We start from the raw sequence: 23,921 nt of genomic DNA, 5'->3' as shown, positions 1-23,921 counted from the left end.
ATATAATAAAATGAAATATGAATTCTCCATAACTTTTCACGAGATGATAGGAAAGAAATAAGAAAAGCAAAAGTCAGGTGATAACACCCATTGTCAACAGTTCAAGATCTTCAGACTGAATCATTTGTTAATAAATATAATCACTGACACAATTATGTAAGACTGAAGAAAATGGTTGTTCCTCCAGTTATGAAAAGACAAAGACCGTTACTTCCTTTTACTCATTTTTCCTTTGGCTAAGTACACAAAATGCTGGTTCAAATTTTGAAGGGTTTCTAAAGAAATTACCATGCTAATTAATCCATATTATAGGTGGACTCTTTTTATGATGGTTTAGGTATTTGTGGATTATAGGCCAATCCATTTTTGAATTATAGTCCATAAACATTTATACTGCAATCGATCTTGTAGTCATTCATTTTGAATGGTCTTTTCACTTTGGTCTCTCTCTGATCAATCACAACATGTTTTTATTATGTAACAGCACCCTCTGGTGACAGAATCATTGCTTAATCTTATAGGTTACTTAAACATGCCTCTAGGTAAGAATATTTTCTCAGGGATGGTCTTCAGGTTATTGCTGTAATTTGGATAGATAAGTCATAAGTAGCAGTTGTGAAGAGCAACAATTTATGTGTCTAACTTGTTTAAATTACTCCCACTAAAACTGTAATATTTTGTTTGAGATATTCTAAAAGATCATCTGAGAAGTTCCTTTGAAGTATTTTTTTTTAAATATTTCAGACTAGAAGTATACAGGATTGTTCTTTAAATGTTTTAATCAAATTGTTGCAATATTTATATGTGGTGGAAAAGTTGGGCATCATTTCATCAAAATGAAAATATTAGTCAAAATTTGACATGAAGCAATAACTGAGAATAGAAATATTTCATAGCAACAAATGACTTATCTGAAGTACTGTCTGCTATTCTAGGTATGATGTGATGTTGTGTGGTGAATGAGAAATATGATCAAACATCATTGCAGTTGCCAATAAAAAAACACAATAGATAACAACAGGGGGCGTCAGGTTAAAAACCAGGAAACTTTTGGTTTTAATCTCGCCTTTAGCAAAAAGCCTTGGGCCAATCATTCTTTCTCAGCCCTGGGAAGGAGCAATGGCAAATTACTCCTGAAATCTTCCCAAGTAAACTGCAAGGCTTAGTTCAGGCAGTTGCCAGGAGTCAGCACTAACGAAGGCATGCACCCATGTATGCATACACACACATGGAATGGAGATGAATTTCCCGTTACAGAAGCGGCATATTTATAAGAAATTGATCATTTAAAAATCTATGCAAGTCCAAGGAAGATAAGGCCTTTTGAAACAAAGGAAAAAAGCAATGGCAAACCATCTCTGAAAATGTCATCAAGAAAATTGCATGTTTTCTGCATGTAATTGCCAGACATGCCCAAAGCTGTTAGTTCTTTTAATTTTAATTTTGTTTCCTGGCAACCATGGACCTATTTCAAGACATTGAAGGCCTCATGTATACTAGTGGTCAAGTCACGTGCAATATGATTTGTCAGTGGAGAATATTGTCATCAATCTTTTACCCTGCACAGTTTACTCTCCGATTGCCTTTGAGGCAGTCCACCCATTTAACTGGATCTTTATTAATATAGGCTATAGTAAATAATCTTAAAAGTCTAGCTTCAATCTTCGTTATTATAGCCAGGTGCTGCCACACACACTGAACAACTATTTCTTTTATGCTGCCTTTTTCACACTGATGCACCCTGCCCAAGGCCTCCATTCATGTGATACCTGGGTCTCCATTCATGTGATACCTGGGCTTCCATTTGTGTCCTGCTCAGGGATCCATTTACAGTACATTCCTCCCAAGACCTCTGCTCATGCCCTTCCCAAGATCCTTCTTTCACACTGACATAGCAGCTGAGGGGGAAAAAAATCACAATCATTAATTGTTAAGACAACTGGGAGATGGGTCTCTGTACACCTAAAGGCCTAGGCACAGAACCAGGTCATTAGGGCCTCAGGAGAGGGCAAGATTATTGCAAAAGTAGCTGCTATGGCAGAAAAAACATGCCTCTTGGGCCCAACTAGAATTTCTTAGCTCACAGGCCCCAGACTATACTATCCCACCAAGCCAGATTAGATGGATAAAAGTGACCAGGGAGAGATGTTCATTCAAGTAACCCACTTCCAAGCCACAAAGGACTTTAAAAGGTGGTAACCAGCACATTGAATTGCACCTGGAAGCACACCAGCCTCCATTGCAGTTCACAAGGTAGTGGTGTCACATGCACTGACTAATTGACACCAATTGACACCTGTGCTGCCTTATCCTGCTGAAGTTTCTGAGTGCTTTTCAAGAGCAGACCCATGTGGAATGCACTGCAATACTTCAGATGGGAAAAGCACATGACTGACAGTGAACAGGTCCTCCTGGTCTAATAACACTGGTCTACAAATTTTGGGAAATTATCGACCTCCGAGATAAAATGTGTTAATTCTTACATATTTTGATTAGATGAATTAGAAAACAGGTGATAACAGTGCTGGTTGGCTAAAGTTTTCAAGATATTTCACAATAAAGGCAAGTATATTTGCCTACAAGGGAGGAAGTTGTCTAATGATCATGATGCCTCGTAACCTCTCAACAAAGTATGGTAGAACAATGATAATGGTACCACATGGAAGTGTATAAATTTATCTTCATTTTGAGACTAAATATTATTATTGTAATTTACTGTTCTTTTATTGCAAGATACATTTGTCTTGGGCAGATCTACAAATCATACAGTTACATCTGGTGGCTTGTGAAAATGTTATTGCCTAACATTTCCAAGGAACAGTTGTGTGTTATTTTCCTTCATAAGCCAAGATGCCCCAAAACTGTGTAAACAATGCAGATAACTTTTGCTACATTTGTGGCGAGGTTACAGTTGCATTTCAAAAGTGCAACATGATGGCAGTGGTAAAAAAGGCATACCACTTATATTTTCGATGCAAAATAGGGGATTAGGACAAGAGTTAGCCCCCTCATTGTTGCATTACACATGCAACCTATCTGCATCATTGGCTAAACAAGAAGAAAGTCCATGCCTTTTGCAGTTCCAATGGTATGGAGGGAACCCGCCAATCATTGTAGTGACTGCTATTTTTGCATGGTTTCCCCCAACTGCAAAAGGGATCTCAAGAAAGACGTGGACTGTGGAATATCCAAACATTCCATACACAGTGCATCCTCTACTCCATGGTGAGGACTTGCCAATTCTAGCTTCAACATAATCCTATTCTCTAGACTCAGATGATGATAAAGACAACAGAATGTAGCTGATCTGGGGCCGTTGATGTCAGCGGACCCAAACTTTAGCCCACCGTATGGTCTTCCTGAACATCTAATTTCACAGAGGGAAATGACCTGGTCAGAGATTTGGAATTGTCTAAGAGTAATGCAAAGCTACCGGGCTCTAGATTACAACAGCGGAACCTTGCCATTTAATCTGATGTTAGAGCTTGTCAGTTTTTCATGCAAAAAGCATGAAAATGTCACATGAAAAACTAATAAATGAATGGAAAGTTATGTTATTGGTATCAATAAAAAGATAAATTTATAATGAATGGTGTGGCACCATTCTCACTGCTATATCACATTTTTCAGAAAAGTTATGGAGCATGATCTCACATCCCCTCTCATAATTTTGAATTATTTTGATGCAAAAGCTGTATCTTGGAAACTGGAGCCAATTAATACTCAGGACTTAATTTTCCTTTATTAGTGACCCAATTCTGGTAAAATTAAGCTACTTTCATTTCCGAGGCTTTCTCCTCGTAGACCAGTATGATATCTTCCCAGAAACCTATTTGGTTATAATATTGATAATATTCAAGAAGTGTTTAAAAACCCTTGACACTAAACACATTTCTTTTTGTTTAGTTTTCTGTTTTTTAGGATAAGCTGTCCAGAGTTGTTCTGCAGTTAGGTGGCCTCTAGGTCATATATCTAAATATAAATAAATATCTACTGAACTGTGAAAAAAATTAAGTTGAAACTAATAATAGCACAGCATCAAATAATTGTTGAAAATGAAATGAAATAGACTAACTTTTAATTACGTTTTTCCAGCTATGCATCTCTAGTTTAGGACACATATGATCCAACACTTTATAACTCATTTTACCCTTTTTTACAGTTTTGCCCACCACCACATTTTACAGATGCACTGCTACTGCAACGCATACAGTATAAATCCAAACCAGTGTGATCTCTGGCATTCTTAGGAAAAGCTGGTCTGTTCAGCAGTTGATTTTATTAAAATATTATTACCCTTATCTAAACAAACTAATGGAACTATTCTGAGTGGTTGTAAAGCTATCCTTTTTACAAAAGAATTAATTTTTAACTTATTTTTTTTACAAGCTATGGAACAAGATTTGGCAGCTAGATTTTGCTGAATGCTGTTTCTTTTTCATTTGTGTCTAGCTCAAAATGCCTGTGGACCACCTCCTAGAAGAGAACGTGAACAACCTATGGAAGAACTGGATGCAGAGACATATGTACATGGACATGTAGTATCATATAAATGCCGCCCTGGGTATGTTAAAGCTTGGCATATTAGACTTAAATGTAATGATGGAGTCTGGCAACAATTGGCACCTTCTAAGAGCTGCACAGGTAAGTAATGAAATAATGTTTTGCAAAATTCAGTAAAGACGGATACTGAAATGTTTAAGAAGTATTTTTTTCACATTTCTGATTAGTATTTTTGATTATAAGCCATCAAGTTGATGTTGCCTCTTAGTAATCATGTAGATAGATTTTTCTCCTGGACAATCTGTGCTCAGCTTGTCTTTCAGGTTTTCCAAAACTGAAGTCATCATTGCTGTAACTGTGTCCATCCACTTTGCTGCTAGGGTTTGAAATGGACTCCTAACATTAGAACCATCATTAAAAAGGCACAACAAAGAATGTTCTTCCTGTGTCAACTCAGGAAGTTCAGATTGCCCCAGAAGCTATTGATACAGTAATACAGAGGAATTACTGAATCTGTCATTTGTACTCCTATAACTGTCCGGTTTGGTACAACAACCAAACAGGACAGGTACAGACTCCAATGAATAGTTGGACTGCAGAAAAAGCAGTTGCAACCAGCCTGTCTTCCATAGAATGCCTGTATATTGTGCCAAAAAGAACAAGGGCTGACAAAAAAAGCTACAGACCCCTTACATCTGGATATAAACTGTTTCAACTCCTTCCTGATGATGCCACTATAGGGCATTGCATGCCAAAACAACTAGACACAGGGACAGTTTTTCCCTCATGCCATCACTCGCTGAACACCTAATTCTCATAAGACTGTCTTATATCTAAGTATATTTTTCCATGTTTTATGGCTGTAGTAGTAGTATTATCCTTCTCATCTTCTTTAATCCTCTTATTGGTATTGTTATTATGATTATTATTATTCTGTTGCTTTGCACATACATTGCACACAAGACAAATCCCTCTATTCTATTCTATTCTATTCTATTCTATTCTATTCTATTCTATTCTATTCTATTCTATTCTATTCCTTCCACTTTTCCCAGCATTACAAACTTCATCAAAAAGCTAGGTCTTTTCACAATGTGTTCAAAGTAGGATCCACTCAACCCAGTAGTGCGGGGAGGCAAGGAATAGACTAGAATTGAATAGAATTGAATAGAATAGAGCTGGAAGAGACCTTGGAGGTCTTCTAGTCTAGCCCCCTGCTCAAGCAGGAATGTTGTCCCCTAATGAGATACACCCAGTGGGACCCAAAAGAAGGGCCTTTTCCATGGTAATTCTCTTCCTTTGGAATATCATCCCTTCAGAAATTAAACTGGCCCTCACTTTGTTACTTTTTTTTCCTAAAGACTGGTTTTGCCAGAGGGCCTGGGAAACCCAGAGTGATTAATTTGATTGTGTGTTGTCCCCGGGATGGGTGGGTAGGGCTGTATTTTTTTGTTAATGTTCTATACTATGATTGTTTTGCTTGCAAGCTGCCTGGAGTCGCTGTAAACGAGTAGGTGTCTATATAAATTTTCTAAATAAATAAATTTTCTGTTTCCCTTTGCATTCTGTTTTTACTTGATACCATGAATTAGTGCCATGAGTGCCATGAATTACATTGTTATAACCAAAAATAGAAATTGCCTTTCAGACTGGATGCCAGGAGGAATATATAGCTATTACCATGATTAAGAACTTTGAATTTGCCATATGATGTCTTAACGAAAGGCATTTCATATGATTACACATCATTCAGATTATCAGAATGTACACATCAATGGGGTGAAGCAGGAGTGCAAGATTTCTGAATGTCATAAGACCAGGTTTAGTTCATAATGACAGTGAGATAGGAAAGGTGAAATAGGCAAGGGGAGATGTAAGCGCTGGGCAGTCTGAGGGCTTCCCAAATGCTAATTTTCTTACTGTATTGCATTGTATTACTTTTTTTTTTAATTTGCAGGAATATCTTGTGGCCACCCAGGAGATTCTGATTATGCCAGTTTTGAACTTGACCGTGGAGAGGATTTTACTTTTGGTGCCCGTGTTGTTTATACGTGTAATGAAGGGTAATACTTTTATAGTTTTTTCCACTTTCTAATTATTTGTTTTATATATAGCTCCATGTATTAAGAAAAACAAAAGCTCTGTCTCCCAAAATAATAATGCAATTATTATCTCTTGCCTGTATGTAGATCTTGATATGTGGCTAGTCCACAAGAGAAAAAGAAAGCCAAAAGAGAGATAATAGAAGAAAAATAGTCCATGTTATTCACAAACACACACACACACACAAACACAGAGAGAGGGGGGGAGGGAGGGAGGGAGAGGGAGAGGGAGAGGGAGAGGGAGAGAGAGGGAGAGAGAGAGAGAGAGAGAGAGAGAGAGAGAGAGAGAGAGAGAGAGAGAGAGAGAGAGAGAGAGAGAGAGAGAGAGAGAAATACTAGTTTGCTGTAGTGGTAAAGATACTGGCTCAGAAACTAAGAGACTTTGAATTTTAGGTTTCCCTTTGGGAAACATGGTAGGCAGGAGTATTAGATATGTTTGCTACTTTGAGTGATATTTAAAAGGCAGGATAAACATACACACACAGACACACACACTTGTATATATGTATACATATACAGACACTTTAAGATTGGGGCAAGATGAAAGTCTGATGTGATGTAATCTATAGCTCTTGTCTAGCCATCAAGAGGGTAGACACTGATTTAAGAAACACCTCAACAATAGCAGAAGTCCATTCTATTCATCTTTAGGCATTCGGTGGGATTCTAGATCTATTTAAGTAGAGATTGTGCAGCTATTCTTGTTAGGGAGTAAAGCTAACACTTAAATAAATATTGTTTTTTTTTAAAAAAAAACCACTTATATTCTCTAACTTGAATGTAGTATGATAGTACTGTCCTTAATCCTGACAAACAAATCATCCAATTCCACGCCTTCCTTTATTTTATATATGAAATCCTTATTTATTGAGATGCAATTATTTTCAGGAAATATAATACTGAGTGTTTGATCTTTAAGTATCATGGATTTAAAGAGTGCTGTGACATCAGATAAAACCATAATCTTATCTCTTATTATGTCTTTGATTTTATGACGGCACTGTAGTTGGTAGAATATTTGTTTCCTCTGAGATGTCCAAGCTTTTTGTAAGTTTTTTTGGCTATGTTGTATATTGCGGTCCTTGATAATGAAATTGTTAGATGAAGTATAATGTCTTGTTTATATATTTTGGGACATCCATAGAGGTTTGCTTGGTGGAACTTAGAAAACAGAGTTAAAAATACTAGGGCTGAGAAACACTGTGTTATACAATGGAGGCCATGCATTTTATTGTCAAGAATCCAATGCAGAACATAATAAAATAAATAATATTCCTGGGAGAGCAGCATCCTGAATATATAATCTGATGGATTATAAATCTTTAAGGAGATTTACACCCTGTGCCACAAACTAACCATGATAACATCAGATTGACACAACATGACATGATTGACATTGACATGATGCAGCCAAACTGGAACTTTCAGTTTTCACTATATTTTATATCAGTTTCTTAGTAATATGCTGACTTTCATTTATACCATAGGTGCTTTTTTCACATTGTCAGGATTTCTGCATTTGAGATTTATAACTCAAAGCAACTCAGTTTGTTTTTCAAAGTGACTTTATTTTTTTTATTAGCTGTTTAATTGCCTTCTACTAAAATGTTTACAGACATAAGCTGTATTTGTATGAAATACTGAAAAGATTCTGCACTTTTTTTTACTTCTGAATTAGTGTGAAAACCCAAATATCATAGCTATATCAGTGAAAATAGACAACATTATTAGTTATAATTTTTATTTTGCTTTCTTATCCCATATTTCAGTGATATAAAAATCTGACTTTGCTGGTTTGTTGGTGACTGAAGATAGAATTATCACACTTGTTTCATCTGAACTTATTTAATTGTATATTGGTTTCCTCTGTACCATAATATTTATTTTTGAAAGAGACTTCATTTTGCAGTGTTGCTACACAATGTTATCATGTTCTTAAATTTTACCTCTTATCTATCCCTTCATTAAATATTTGGACCACATGAAGGCACTCCTATACAAGGGATAATTAATTGCAAGTTTTATTTATACTTTTTGAGCATTTGTACTTTTCACTGTGCTACATATGCACATGTTTGTATTTGTGAGAGAAATCCAAACGACATTTAGTCTGGTTAAAATAGACTGCAATTTTAACATATTTTAGATTTATATAAGGTATGCAATATCTTGTATTTTATAAAAGATAGTAATTGTAATATTAGTAGCATGTCTTTTAGATGCTGGTTTCCATTTAATTTACCCCTTCCTACAAGAGGCAGCTAACATTGGATGTTCTTGCTTTGACAATATATAAAGAGGCAGGTTCTCTTTGTATAAGCTGTGTGGTATTTTAGAGTTAAATTAGATGATGCTGGGAGGGGAGGAGAAAGAATGTCTGTGGGGATTAATTAAGATAAGGAATAGCAGCTACAGAAACTGAAGGGAACCTTTGCCCTTCAAACTGATTGGAGAATGTGATTTATGACAGCAAAATAAGGGAGGGAAATATGCTGGCAAAATACGTGCTCCATGCTATGCCAACACTGCATTACATGATTAAAGACATTTTAGGATAAACAATGCCTGGAAGTTCTTTGAAGTATTTCATTAGTTGGAACTATGACACAATGATTCCTGGGATTTTCATTACAAAACTTTAAAATACTTTATTACAATGAGGTACTAGTACAAGTTGTTTTTAAAACATCTAAATATTTTGTTCCAAGTGCTTCTTGAAACATGGCACTTTGGTTCATGGGATACAATATTCCTTTTCTATGACCCTATAGTCCCTATTCAGGGTAGAGTCCGGGCAACTGGATGAAGCATTTACTGGCTGAATGCCCTTCCTGATGCCTATACAGATTTTGCAGCAGTTATTTTTTTCTTTGCTGCCTCTAACTAGGATTGAACTCTCAACCTTCTGAATGGGAGGCGAGCATGTTTACCAATAGGCCACATGCTGCTCAGTTCATAGATACAATCATGGGATTGTATTCTTGCTGTATTTAATATGTACAATGTTGCTTTTATATTATTTTGTGCTGTGTGAGTCTCTCTCTCTCCTCCTCCCTCTCTCTGTAATTTTTTTTTAATATCATACACTGTTTTGGAAATATAATACTATATATCCAGAAGTGCTTTTGAATTTGATGATAGTTTCAAACGTTTTGGAAGGGAAAACAAATGTAAAAGTTGGGGAGAATGAGTTTCTCATCTTTTTCTAACTAAATACCAAACTTGTTTCAGGTAAATACTTCTACAGTTCCAAGAATGATCAGTAATAATTAGAATAATGTATCTTCTCAGTATGTTCTAAACCAGTGGTTCTCAACCTTTCTAATGCCGTGACCCCATAATACAGCTCCCCCTGTTGTGGTGACCCCAGGGGCATGGCCACTGAGTGGGTGTGGCCACTGAGTGGGTGTGGCCACCGAGTGGGCGTGGCTACCGAGTGGGCGTGGCCGCCAAGTGGCCGCCGCGGGTCCCATCGCTGCAGCAGATGCACAGCTGCCCTTCCTCTTCCTTGACGCAATCTTTCACCCACCCCAGTGACTCCCTCCCCTTTCTGGGGTCCAGGCATACCCTCCGGAGCCCCGGTGTTTACCGACTGCAGGAAGCGCAGGGTGCCTACGTAATCCTGCTCGGTTGAGGACACAGAGGCGAAGACGCAACTGGCGGTCCGTATCCTTTGCCGGATCCAAAGGGAGAGCACTGGTGCCGGGGGCCACTGCCCCTGCCGCCGCTGCCACCGACGGCTCAGATACCGACTTCACTTCCATGGCTCCTGCCTGCCTCAGCTTCCAGATCATCCCGACCCCACTTTCCTCACTCCGTGGCCGGCTTTAGGCACCCTCCATCCCCGAGGCGCATGCCAAACGCACCACAAGGATCGAGTCTCTCGAGCTCGACCTACCAGCAGGAGCGCCGTGCTGGGACATGGCGAGGAGGCGGCGTCGGCGGCTAGGAGCAGAGCACAAACAGCGCTGAATGGAGAGAAGTGTTTCTCTCCATTCAGCGCTGTTTGCGCTCTGCTCCTCATAGCGGCCGCTGCCTCACCATGTCCCAGCGCGGCACTCCTGCTGGTAGGTCGAGCTCAAGAGACTCGATCCTTGTGGTGCGTTTGGCGTGCGCCTCAGGGATGGAGGGCGCCTAAAGCCGAGCGGGGAGTGGAGCGTGCGCCAGCAGGAGCGCCACGCTGGGACATGGCGAGGAGGCGGCGGCGGCTACGAGGAGCAGAGCGCAAACAGTGCTGAATGGAGAGAAACACTTCTCTCCATTCAGCACTGTTTGCGCTCTGCTCCTCGTGGCCACGGCCGCCACCTCCTCGCCATGTCCCAGCGCGGCGCTCCTGCTGGTGCACGCTCCACTCCCCATTCGGCTTTAAGTGCCCTCCATCCCCGAGAGAGACTCGATCCTTGTGGTGCGTTTGGCGTGCGCCTCTGGGATGGAGGGCACCTAAAGCCGAGCGGGGAGTGGAACGTGCACCAGCAGGAGCACCGTGCTGGGACATGGCGAGGAAGCGGCATCGGTGGCTACGAGGAGCAGAGTGCAAACAGCCCTGAATGGACAGAAGCGAGTGGTGAGTGGAGCGCGGGAAGGGACTTGACCAGGGCAGCGGGCAGAGGGGAGGGTCGGCTCCGGAGGCGGAGGTGGCACTCAGAAGTGAGGGAGGGGGTGGTGGCGAGACGAGCCCCAAACAGTAGTCTGGAGAGCGCAGCAGGCGACGAGGGGAGAGGCCGGAACAAAGAGAGAAGCGGCTGGGCAGCAGGGAAAATGAGGGGATTTCTACGATACGATGCAAAAACAAAAAACAAAACCTTGCCTTGGCACAATGGGAAATAGTGAGAAATTGATGCACAAAAGTAATTTGGGGCTCATGTTGCTTTGCGATCCTTGACGCTTAGAGAGATAAGTATGCAAGAATTTTTGATTCATTTATTTAACTTTAACAAAACGAACTACAAACTTAAACTCCACTGAAATAATTAGAGAGTACCCGTATACGCCGGAAAATACAGTACATATATTCCTCTGCCAAGCAGAGGAAGCTCAGCGGCAGGCCAGAGAGGAAACTTACTGTTTTTAGTTGTTTTCTCTCTTGCTTTCTGCTGCTTGCTCTCTCGCTTGTCCTCTGTATTGCTTTCCTCCACGTGCTCTGAAACCGAAACTTCCTAACTTTAAATAGAAAAAAGCTGCGCATGCGCAAGGAGGAGGGAGGCAGGAACGGCACTTTCTATATAGCCAAATAAGGAAGTAGAACAGTTAGAAAAGGGAAAAAAAATGGCGGACAGCGGGGTTTGGCAACCCCCCGTGAAATGGTCGATCGACCCCAAATGGGGTCGCGACCCATAGGTTGAGAACCGCTGTTCTAAACTATTATAAAATGTGCTTTGATGTATAATTCTATTGCAATATTTGTGTTTTGAATTCACTATTTTTTTAATTATTAGGTATAAGATGCTCAGCCAATTTGATTACCGTGAATGTCGAGCAAATGGATGGACCAATGAGGTTCCTCATTGTGAAAGTAAGTAGGCTGTCAAAAATGTTATTAGGTATTAGAGTAGTACAAATTGACTTCAATCTCCACATATTGCTATGGTTATCAAGCAATACCATTTCTGGGCTTAGTTGTGAGTTTCAAAACAATTCCATTTGTCTTTTTTATTCCCACGGAAATAAACTCTTCACATAAATTTTTATAAATCACATATTTTTAATAATTTTACGATGTTTTTCTTCTAAATAAATTACATATTGTTTCAATTTTTCAAATAATGAAATAAATTTCTGTTTTGAGGTGGAAGAGTTTGCTTAATTATATGTCACATGAGGATTTAAAGTCTCCAGTATATGCCAAAATCAATAGCGGTAGTGCTTAATTTGGTGCCTCACCCTTAGTTTCTTGTTGTGTCTGTTGCATGGTTTCTTCTGTCACTTTCATTTGCCTTTTGTCCATGGCTTCTTTAAATGTTTCTAGGAAATCTCATGATGTTAAAACTGAGTTAGTCAAACCCTCTTGCAGGAGATGACCAGGCTGTGCCAAGGAGGGGTAAAATGCATCTAAGTCATGAGTCCCTGCACATCCATAAAAGATCTAAGTCCAGCCCACCATGAATATGTCTCTTATTTCCTGCACATTTCTCTTAACAGCCAGTTGGCCAGATTCTTGTAGAGAGTTTAAGCTTGCAATAAATCTTTATACTCATTTGAACTGCCTAATCTCATCTCTTGATTTCCCAGGCTTGACACCTTGACTTGACACCTCTACTATTTAAAATTAAAAATCTCTCCTTCCAATTTGTCTCAACAAAACGGTATCTTTTTATTTTTGAGCTTTTCGGTCAAAAATATTTTTCTCCCTTAGGTAGAATTCTGATTGGAATTTTTTTAAGTACAGTTATAGTACATCTGCGTTGTTGATCTTGAACCAGGTATTAAAATGTTTCTGGAGATAATCTCTCATCTTCCTCCTAACAAAGTGCATAAGAATATCCTCTGATGCAGTTCTTAACTTTGCATAATATGTACTGATCCTGTATACATTATCTGTCTCTGCCTGCATATCATCTCCATCCCATTACATATTTTTTTTAAAGATTGAACAACCTATTTTTGATCTTTACTGGTGTCCTTTGGAACCACTCTGAATCTCAGGTGTAATTCTTTTCCTTCTTTAATTCCAATAGTGCCAAGATTGTGTAAATCTTTTCTCCATCTTTCTGTGTACTATTTCTGCTTCATTTTCTATTTTCTTTTTATTTTAATTTTTCACCTCTCCAGTCAACTATCCTAGAGATTCTTCAAGGTATTTTTTATCTCTTCTTTCACTTTACCCTTCATATCTACAAATCTTTCTTCCAATCTCCCTTCAAATGTAGTCAAGTCTCTTTTAATAGATTCAGATACATTCTTCCCTAATTCTTCATTTATTTATTTATTTTTAATCTCTGGAGTGATCACCTTTTCCGGTGCTCTAACAATCCTCTCCTTCCTTTTTCAAGTTTGAAAGTTTGGCTGATTTTCTAGCAGTATTCTTTTGTTGCAATCCAGAAAGGAGCCAAGTACAAAAGTAAAAGGGAGGTCTCTTAGTTTCTGAGCCAGTATCTTTACCACTACAACAAACTGGTATTTCTCTCTCTCTCTCTCTCTCTCTCTCTCTCTCTCTCTCTCTCTCTCCCACCTTTTGCCTTTTCTGTATTACCTTAAGCCTCTGATCCCTTCTGACACTTTGATGTTCTAAAACAGACATGTCAAACTCGCGACGTCATGTGATGTCACGCAACATATCGGGACGGTTTTGCCATTGCCGGTAATGGGGTGGGTGCGGCTTCTGGATGATGCATCAAGTCCGCAGGCCGGCAGTTTGATACCCCTGTTCTAAAGTCACATGTTCTGTTTTAGGATTCCTTTAGCTCATTATTTTGAAAATTCCACCAATTGTCTCTTCACTAAAATGCCAAGCAATCTGCATTGTCATTAAGCTATGAATATATTTAATAATTTCAAAAGCGCTGTGTAAAAATAATATTTCAAACTTGACTATCCTTTTAAATCCATTTAAGACTTATTTAGAACAAAGTCCTGTCAAGCTTTTTGCTGTTGATTTTAAATTTTTAAAATTGTTATTTTATGTTTCTTTAATCCAGAATTAAGGCTGGATTAGTTAATTGTTCTGCTATTCCCAAAACCCCTTTTCCCTTTAGAATATTTTTTATCCCAATGTGCTTGAGAAAGTGAGGTTTTAAGCAAACCCAATGCCCTTAAAGGCTCTATTGTGGATCTGAACTCATTGACTTTCCTGAGTCTTCTGGCCACTCAGATTTACAAGTCAGCTGCAAGGACCTTAAAGTCCTGCAGTTTCCTCAATGGAAGAGCCTTCCAGAACATTCAAGGAGGCTCTGCAGGCTCAGGCTTGTCATCCAATCATCAGTCTTCACCACAATATCATATCCACTCTCCCAGAGACATCTTAATCTACCATTGTTATCATGTATGAAATGTATTATTAAATTATAAATTATACAGAATTATATTTTGTCCCTAAAACATAAATTTATATATGAGTTTTCATATAGAAAATTCAGAATCCTTTATCACTTGTGCAACAGCCATTTTCTGGGTTACTGCAATTAAAATAAGCATAACTGGTAATAATGATAGTAGTAGTAGTTGTAGTAGTAGTAATGATGATGATGATGTTGGAAGGGACCTTGGAGGTCATCTAGTCCAACCCCCTGCTCAGGCAGGAAACCGTATACCATTTCAGACAAATGGCTGTCCAGTCTCTTCTTAAAAAATTCCAGTGTTGGAGGATTCACAGCTCCTGGAGGCAGGTTGTTCCACTGATTAGTTGTTCTAACTGTCAGGAAGTTTCTCCTTAGTTTTAGGTTGCTTCTCTCTTTGGTTAGTTTCCACCCATTGCTTGTTGTCCTGCCTTCAGGTGCTTTAGATACAACCTCTTATCTTTTATTCATTACTTCAGATTTAATACATGTTACCCATCTTCTTTTAGATGATACATATTTTAATTTCCTAGATTTTAATATTTTAGATTTATACTTGCACCGATAATAGACAGCTATTTAAAAATTAAAATGTAGTACCTTACATTTTTGTCATTTTATTTTTGTTTTGCTAATATTTATCTCAGCTGTTTCATTTTTACTTTTGTACTGTAATTTTTTTTCCCAAATTTTACTGGTCATTGACCAAACAGTATTACCATTTGGTTAGTTTCATTTCATTTACCGTGATTTGGACATTAAAGTTAGTTAATTTTTTTTAGTGAAATCTCATTTTTGGCTCATTTTCAATTTGCAGTTCACTTCTATTCCAAGATCTTCTACAAGTACCATTACCAGCTAGGTAATTTAAAGCCCTGCACAGTATGGGCCAGGTCTACTTGAGAAACTGTCTCACCCCAATGGGACTGGCCCACCCACCCCCGTGCTGGCAGAGAGGGGATATTGATGATTCCTTCAGCTAAAGAATTTTGGTTAGTGGGATCCAGGAGCCTTCTCTGCCATGGATCCTGCCCTTTGGAACATCTTACCCCCTGAAGTGAAATTGTAATAGTCTTAAGACTTGCCTCTGACAGATGGCTTGGGGACCCAATGGAGAGGCTTCATACTGGAGGTGGTTGATTAATTAAGATTCAATGCCACCTCCCTTTCCCCCCATTGTATCTGTCTCCCTTCTTTGCCATCTTGTCTCCTTGATTTTATCTATTAATGATTTTATTTGCTATGTTTTATAGCGGATGATTCTAATGCTTTTCAATGTTTTTTATGTTGTAAGCTGCCCAGAGAAATTTAATATGATATGGGTGTCAAATAAATAAATAAATAATTCTTCATCCTGTACTTGTCATTTGATTTTTTATATCCTAAGTAAAGAAATTTGTCTTTGTTAAAGTTCATTATGTTACTTTAATACCATTCCACCTAAATAATTTTAATGTTATTTTTGTATTAATTATTCTATCTAATTGTTCTTTCATGTTTAGATTTGTTAATAATTGCCTCAACTCATTCAAATCATTAAACTATTGAATAGTAAAAGACAGTTATGGCATCTCACCAATGGACACCTTGATTTCCATTTTTTTAGACATCTATTTATTCATTTATCATGTCATTCAGCTCAGATTTAATTAGCTTACATAGGCATCCACTCTGAATATATACAGAATGTATTTTCAAAAATTGAAACCACAAAAAGTTTGATAATTTTTGCTTTAACTAATCTTTTTGTGTATTTTTCTTTAAAGTGCCTCAATATCAGCTTGGAGTATATGAGTGAGATAAATTATTTCTTTGCTGATGTTTTTATTGTTAAATATATTCTTCATTAATATTGTTACCATTGCTGCAATAATAATGCACTTCATGGTAATCTATCTCCCATTATTTGCTCAATTACCCAATGTGATGGAGTAAAAGTTTTCTATGCTAATTGAGAATATATCCACTTATCTATTTTTAATAGATTTGTATTTTCTAATGATCACAGTAAGATCGTGGATAAAATGACTTTGTTTTTGTTTCATTAAAAAACCATTAAAATTGCCATTTTGCTGGAAACTACACTATGTAGACCACCAGATTTTAAAATACGTTGGGTTCATGATATGTTTCATTTCCTTGCTTGCTTCCTTTTTCCTAAAGCTGAAACATTTTTAATTAGCTTTATATCACAATGTTACTTTATTTGCAGTCAACAAATGTCGTCCAATAGTACTACCAAGCAATGTGAGAATTATTCAGGGTGCAAAATCTCAAATGAATGAAGATTTTTTATCTGGTGATCTAGTGATATTTGGATGTATTGGAAAGTTGAAAATCAAAGGATCTAATAAAATTACCTGTACAGCTGATGGCACTTGGAGTGCACCTGTTCCAGAATGTATAGGTGAGTGAGGGGAAGTTAAGTGAACTCTGAGTATGATTATGGTTGGATCACTCTTTGATTGGCTTGGAGTTCCATGGGCTGCTCCCCACTACAGAAAGACTGGACCTATTTAGTCTGCCCAGACAACTCATGAACCCCAATTGGTTCTAAATGGAACTTTCTAGGTGAAATGGGAGAAGAGAGATCTAGAGTACCATTGGAGGACAACAAGAAGTGAAGCCAAGTGAGTATGACTTAAAGCTATTACTAAGACCTATCTCATGGTGCTAAGAGCAGTGAAGTCTCCATAGTATTCTGTCCTTATTGCACCTGCAGATAGTTATTTGGTGGTTTTATTCAAGGCAACCCAGGTTTTCGTAAGAAGGATTGTGAGAAATATGCTAGGCATACATTGGATAAATCATTGGATTCACTCTAAACCTTGAGGCAACCCCCATGGAACTAATTGAGACTTAGTCTGGTTTCATTGTCTGGAAAGAATTTAAACCTATTAATCCTGACCATTAGCTTGGCTGTCAGTCTAATACATCCATGTCCATGATAAGCTAAGACTTCATGTCCAGCGAGATGTGGTTGGGTTCTGGCAGTAGTAAATTTGTACTTGGGAGAGAAGATGGTCCTACCTTCACTTAAGAAGCCAATAGTGTACTCTTTCCTTATGAAGTCACTACTAGCTGGATAAATATTGTCCAGTCCCCAACCTGCCCTTCCTGGGGAAGGTTTTTAAGAAGATGCAATTGTTTCAGAGAACTGTGGAGGAAGTGAATTATTGTGACTCTTTTCAGTCAGATTTCAGATCTGAGTACAGAATTAAAATGGAATTCATCATACCTGTGATGAGAGTAGGATGCATCCATTCTTTCTCTCCTTGATATTTTAGTGGCTTTCAGTCAGAGTAACCTTCTGGGCTGGCTTCAAGGATTGAGTTGGGTAGCATTGTGTTACACTAGTTCTTCTTCTTCCTCTGAGATAGTTCTAGTCAGCATTCACGGAAGGAGAAGTCTAGCCCACAGATTGTGCTTTGCAGGTTGCCTCAGTGCTCAGCACCCTCCCCACGTCTGTTTTATATTAACATGAAGACACTGGGTGAGTGTTCTGCCCCAGCTATGTGAGTCCTTGTTAAGCTCACAAGGAGAAACCCCTCTTCCAACAAGCAGGCTGGAACCTTAGGAAAAAACCAATCCCCTTTTATTATTCACACACCTGAGTCAATGTCAAGGCAAACAAAACATAGTTCACAAAATCTTGATTCCTCAACACAAACGGTTGCCTTCGGCAACCAGCACCTCCCACACCTTCCCTTTTATTATGCAGCCAAGGTGTGGCTTCCTAATGCCTTCTCCTTTGCCTTTGGAACCACCCCATTGCATTCCTCTGTCCGACTCTCTTTTCTTGCCGGTGTTTACGTGTATCCTGGATATCTTCCAGCTGTGAGTCATCACTGTCCAACTCAGACTCCCAGCACAGCTGTGTCTCAGCCTGAGCATGATTAGAGGGGCCAGGCTCCTCATCAGACTGTAAATCTTGGAGTTCCTCAGAGCCTTCCTCTGACTCTGATGTCACTCAAGGCCCCTCCTCCTCCTCTTCTAATTTACCAGACTCAGCTGCGGGGTCACTGGCTGGCGAGGAATCACAACAGTGAGGCTTAAGGCATTTCATTTGATTGTGAAAATAACTGAATAGTAGATGGCATTAAAATTTATTATTATTCATCTTTTTAGTAATACAGCATTCTTTGTTATTCAAGCAAATAAAGAGGATATTAATGAAAAAACATTTTGTTTATATTTTATGATAGAAATAACTTGCCAGGCAGACCATATTGAAAATGGAAACATACTATCTCCAAAATTCATTTATAAGGAAGGTGAGAGAATCCGATTCACCTGTATTGAAGGATACACATTTGCTGACAGACCAGATGCATTGTGTACCGAGAATGGATGGGGTTCAAAGCTTCAATGTAAAGGTCTGTATAAGTTTCTAATGGTCATGATTTTTTGAAATCTTATACACATTTTATTCTTTTTACTATGCATGCCTAGAATTGCAGCTCCTATCAATCTGACCTGGTTAAAAAACTTTGTGGTAAAATAGGGAAAGAAGTCTCTGTATGTTTAGATTTCATTTCGTTTTTATCAGACATAGAGAAAACAGGAATAACAAGCATTCCCTTTGAAGACTCATCCTTCCATTTTTTAACATATAAAAGAAAATATTGTCTCAATTTTCCTCTAGATTTATGGATCATTTACATACATACTGAACTGATTTCCTAAACTAATATTAGTTTTAAAGGGATAATTTAAAAAGAACCATTAAGCCTATAATTTCAACATCTTAATAATCTTTGATTAATTAAAACTCAGGATTCATGGGTTCCTGGAACTTATGGCATATTATACTTCCTTTAAGCTTAATTGATCAGACTTAGAAATATCTTTCTTCAAAGAAAGGCATTATTCTTCTGAAGATCGTTTGAGGCAAGCATTTATTTTTGTCTGCAATCTATAATAAGTAATATGGCTCAGCAATAAATGAGGGGCCAAATAGGAATGAATGTTTCATGTAGCATTTCTTGGACAGAGGAAAACAATTCACCAAGACAGTTTATATCTAACTCACAAAGTGACAAAAAGTAATTGTTTCTTTTAGGGAAAATTTGGGTGATAGTCCCACAAGGAGGCAACTCAATCTATTTTAGAGATATGTGTAAAGGGCAGAATTGATGCACAAATCAGTTGGCCATTTTTGTTTTAGACTGAAATCACGTTATGACTTCAGCATTGATGGTTCTTACATTTGGGCACTAATTTCACTCTTGTTTTTCCTGAGTATTTTAATATCACGTAAAGCTAAGCAACAAAGTAAGAATGGAGCAGCAGCTTTAGGGCAGAGTTCGCCAACATGATCGGTATCAACCCCCGGGATCAATGGCCGATAAATGGTTGGGTAAATAACTGGTCAATAAATGATGGAAAGTCATTGGGATCAACTAATCTCGTAGGGTCTCTGTAGTTTTCCATATCGATCCCTAGTCCTGAAGGTAAGGTAGCTAGCAAAGAAAGTGCATGTGCCAGGGATTGGCTAGTCAGGGACCAGTGAGAGCAACCTTGAGTTGTCTCTATCAGCTGTGGTTTTTTTTACTAAACTTGATTATCATTATTGGTCATCACACAGTCAGCCAGATATTCAGACTGGATTTGGCATTTTTGTCCATCTATTGAGAACTTCCCAAGGACCTGGGATAGGTAAATGTTCTTATTTCATGGTGTAAAAGATTGACCACATATTTTTATTCATATTCCTCCATAGAAATTCAGTGTTTCCCTCCAGAAATGACAAATGGCCGCTTTCGACCTAGACGAGCTCAATATACATACAATGATGAAATTGAGACAATATGTGATGAAGGGTTTGTCCATGGAGGACCAAGAAAAGTTTCCATATGCACTGCAAGTGGTTGGAATCCTCCTGCTTTCTGTAAACGTAAGTAGCTTTTTCTATGAAGTTTCTTTCTAGAACAGAAATTGCTTCATTGTTTATGAATGATATTCCTATAGTTATGCTAGATGAGGTAATATAATTATGGTGAGAGGAGACTAGTTTATTAGGATTTCTATAATTTTTCTCATTAAAAAAATACCAAAGGTTTTTTTAAAAAACAAAATAAAACACTCACATCTCATCACAGTGAGTGGAGGAAATCCAGTGCCAGAAAAGTGGCAAAACATTTATTGTACACTTTCTGAACTGAAAGCTCCACTCAGTCGCACATTCACACCTATACTTGTCCAGCTCAGGATCTGAACTTGAGATACAGGCAGATGCATTTAGGCATGTGCTAGGGAAACTGTGAGATGTTCCTGAAATATGGCATATGTGGATTTGCCCAAAGTCCTCTCTGTTGATTAGTATTTTGTGGTACTGGTAGATCCACCTGTTCCTTCCTCAGCTACACGTCAGAAATTTCTTGGTAGTGGAAAGTTTGATTCTCAACAGATGTCAGATAACTGAAATATTCTATTCAACATGCAAAGTTTGGAAGTAAGTTAATGGCAGAAACGTAACACTGAGAGCAATGTGGGAAGAGAAGGTAAGGTGAAAGTATCCAAGCACCATGAGGGCATTGCATTTTTTCCCCCTTCCTACTCAGTAATTTTTTAAAAAAATCTTTCAGTCACCTTGCTCAAACAGGAAGTATATGTTAATAGCATTTTCTAATCCTTTAAAACAAAAAAAATGTTTGTTTTGTGTTCAATTGATGCACTTTGGTTTGAATGTTCACAAAGAGAAATGCTCAGATCTTTGGTCAATTTAATCCCAGCTTGCAAGGGAATGTTGGTGTTATGTATTAAGCAATTCAAAAGGTCTGTTATAAAAAACGGTTAACTGATTGTTCTATTTGAATTATAGACTGTCTGTATAACTTTAAGCCTTTGTTTTAGGTAGGAATGAGTACTTTAAATTGATTGGCTGCTGCCTAGTGGCAGTCCATATAAATATAAGTCAAGCATCTGCTAGAGCTTGCTTCTGTGAGAACCTAATAAAGAACTGTTATTTCAACTCCGTGTCTTCAATGCCTTGCTGTTCCCACTACATAACAGTGGTGATGAAGGTGGGATTATGCTGCTAGGAAGAAAGAGCTAAGTCACTTAGGGGTAAGACCAGGCAACATTCCCCCCTTCTACTTGCCAGTACACAAACGCTGGAGGTATCACCTTCCTAAGGGACCCATCCCTAGGAAACTCACAGAAGCCCTAGCAGCATAAGGCATTGGAGACGCAATAACAGCCAAGCCATGGCCAAAGTTGGCAAGCTTTCCAAGTTTGATGTGATGCATCCCGAACAATGGAGTTTGTATGTCTCAAGAGTAGAAAACTACTTCAGAGCGAACCTGGTCAGAGAAGATAATTTAAAAGCTGCAACCTTGTTGTGCGTGTGTGGCCAAGCCACCTTTGATATAGCCGAGAACCTCATCGCTCCTGCTACATTGGAGTCAGTCACCTTCGCTGACTTGAAATGAAGACTCAAGGAGCACTTCGAACCAAGATTGTCCGTTATCGCATATAGACACGCGTTCGAGCAGAGAGAACAGCAGCCAGGTGAAACTGTTGCTGAATTCATGGCCGCCCTATGCCAAGCGTCCCGGGTCTGCGAATTTCCCAACGTAGAAGACAAGCTCCGGGACTGACTGGTATGTGGCCTTAGAAGTAGAGACCTGCAGCAGAGACTATTTGCTAAAGAGACCCTGACATTCCAGGATGCATAGAAAGAAGTGATGGCAAAAGAGGCTGCAGGTGGAGCCATCAAGGCTTTACATCCCTCAAAGAATCTTCCCAGCCAGATGGCTGTGCATCATGAACAGTCAGAGAGAACAGAAGACCCAGACGTAGACATTGAGATCGACTGGGTGCAGAGGACCTTGACAAGGCAGTTCCCTTCCTTAGCTGTCTTGGCTGCGGTGGATGCTCAGTGCTCAGAATGGCGGTTTCTCACAGCTGTGTGCCAAGCATGTCGCAGACAAGGTCACATCGCTACCATCTGTAAAGGTCACCAGAGGGAATCTCCACATGAAGACTTCCCCAGGAGAGGTAATAGGGCCCCAGGCAGAATAGAGTAGGATTTTACTCTGGAAGAAGGAGCATCCTCAGAACTGGAGCCCATCGCCCCCTAAAATAAAAGCTTAGACTAAAAGTCAAGCTGCAAGGAGTTCCATGCTCCATGGAACTGGACATTGGATCAGCTGTGTCTATAATTTCCTATAAGACTTTTAATTTAATCTGCAGACATGGCGGGAAACGAGTCAGATTCAAGCCATCAGATTTAGTTTTGACAGATTTTCAAAACTCCTGCATAGTGGTTAAAGGAGAAGGTATGATAAAAGTGTCATTCAGAGAATTTTAGGGTCCCCTCAGTGTCATGGTCATTGAAGGCCAGAGAACAAACCTGATCAGCCTAGACTGGTTTGATGCCCTGGGCAGAGCCTCTACATAGGCTCCTAGATAAAAGGGCACCATGGCAGTGAACTAGCACCCACGAAAATAGTTCCAAAGCAGCCAAGTCAATGCTGTCTTCAGACTCTGTGTTAACACACTTTAATGAAAAACTACCTATTAGTATTGCATGTGAGGGTCATCGTACAGGATAGGAGCAGTTCTGAGCCATGTAATGGCAAATGGAGAGTAAGCACTCATAGTTTATTTAAAACTCAAGGACACTTTCCCCTGTGGAAAGAAATTACACGCAAATTATAGGGAGGCTTTAGCCATAGTTTCATGAATAAAGAAATTCCACGATTTTCTTTATGGTCACCTATTTACAGTCTTTACAGACCACAAGCCCCTTCTAGGTCTGTTTACTGCAGATAAGCAAACCCCTCAGATCCTGTCTCCAAGGATGCTGAGGTGGTCAATCTTTATGGCAGCCTACAATTACAGGCTAGTCCATAAGGAATGGCAAGGAAATGAATCAATGCTGATGCACTCAGCAGATTGCCCCTGCCTAATTTAGAACCAGACCCCGCACCTGCTGCATGCATCCTGTCAATTCAGGATTTGCCTGAATCTGCCCTTCACGCCGGGCATGTGGCTGCTGAGAAAGCCTCCGACAAAACTCTCAGCCAAGTTTTGAACTGGATGCTGAGGGAGTGGCCAGGAACCAGTCCTGGAACAGAATTATAGAGTTTTATTAGAAGACAAGGTGAGCTATCTGCATACAAAGGATGTATTCTATGGGGGAGTAGAATTGTAGTCCCACACAAACTAAGGGAAAGAGTCTTAGAATCTCTGCATGAGGGACATCCTGGAATAGTCAGGATGAAGGCACTCGCAAGAAGCGACCTGTGGTGGCCAGTGTTGGATACGGACATTGAGGCTCAAGTTAAAGGATACCAGGTTTCCCAGACCTGAAATGCCT

At 39.0% G+C, this 23,921-nt stretch overlaps 1 protein-coding gene across 4 annotated transcripts in view; it reads left to right on the top strand.

The window, feature by feature from the left end:
• LOC120301235 (complement factor H-like) overlaps positions 1–23,921 on the top strand; it is a 99,317-nt gene that overhangs the window by 5,285 nt on the left and 70,111 nt on the right. For all 4 annotated transcript variants that reach the window (XM_039328177.1, XM_039328175.1, XM_039328178.1 and 1 more), the window contains exons 2-7: positions 4,453–4,644; positions 6,461–6,566; positions 12,041–12,117; positions 16,809–17,003; positions 18,802–18,972; positions 20,319–20,492. In XM_039328177.1, the coding sequence (XP_039184111.1) occupies positions 4,453–4,644; positions 6,461–6,566; positions 12,041–12,117; positions 16,809–17,003; positions 18,802–18,972; positions 20,319–20,492 (915 nt within the window). The remainder of the gene's footprint in view (positions 1–4,452; positions 4,645–6,460; positions 6,567–12,040; positions 12,118–16,808; positions 17,004–18,801; positions 18,973–20,318; positions 20,493–23,921) is intronic.

The sequence above is a fragment of the Crotalus tigris genome, unplaced genomic scaffold (assembly GCF_016545835.1).
Source record: "Crotalus tigris isolate CLP2741 ecotype Arizona unplaced genomic scaffold, ASM1654583v1 scf7180000024372.1857965, whole genome shotgun sequence".
NCBI lineage: Eukaryota > Metazoa > Chordata > Lepidosauria > Squamata > Viperidae > Crotalus > Crotalus tigris.
Note: the sequence above shows the minus strand (reverse complement) of the source record. Positions and strands in the feature narration are given on the sequence as shown.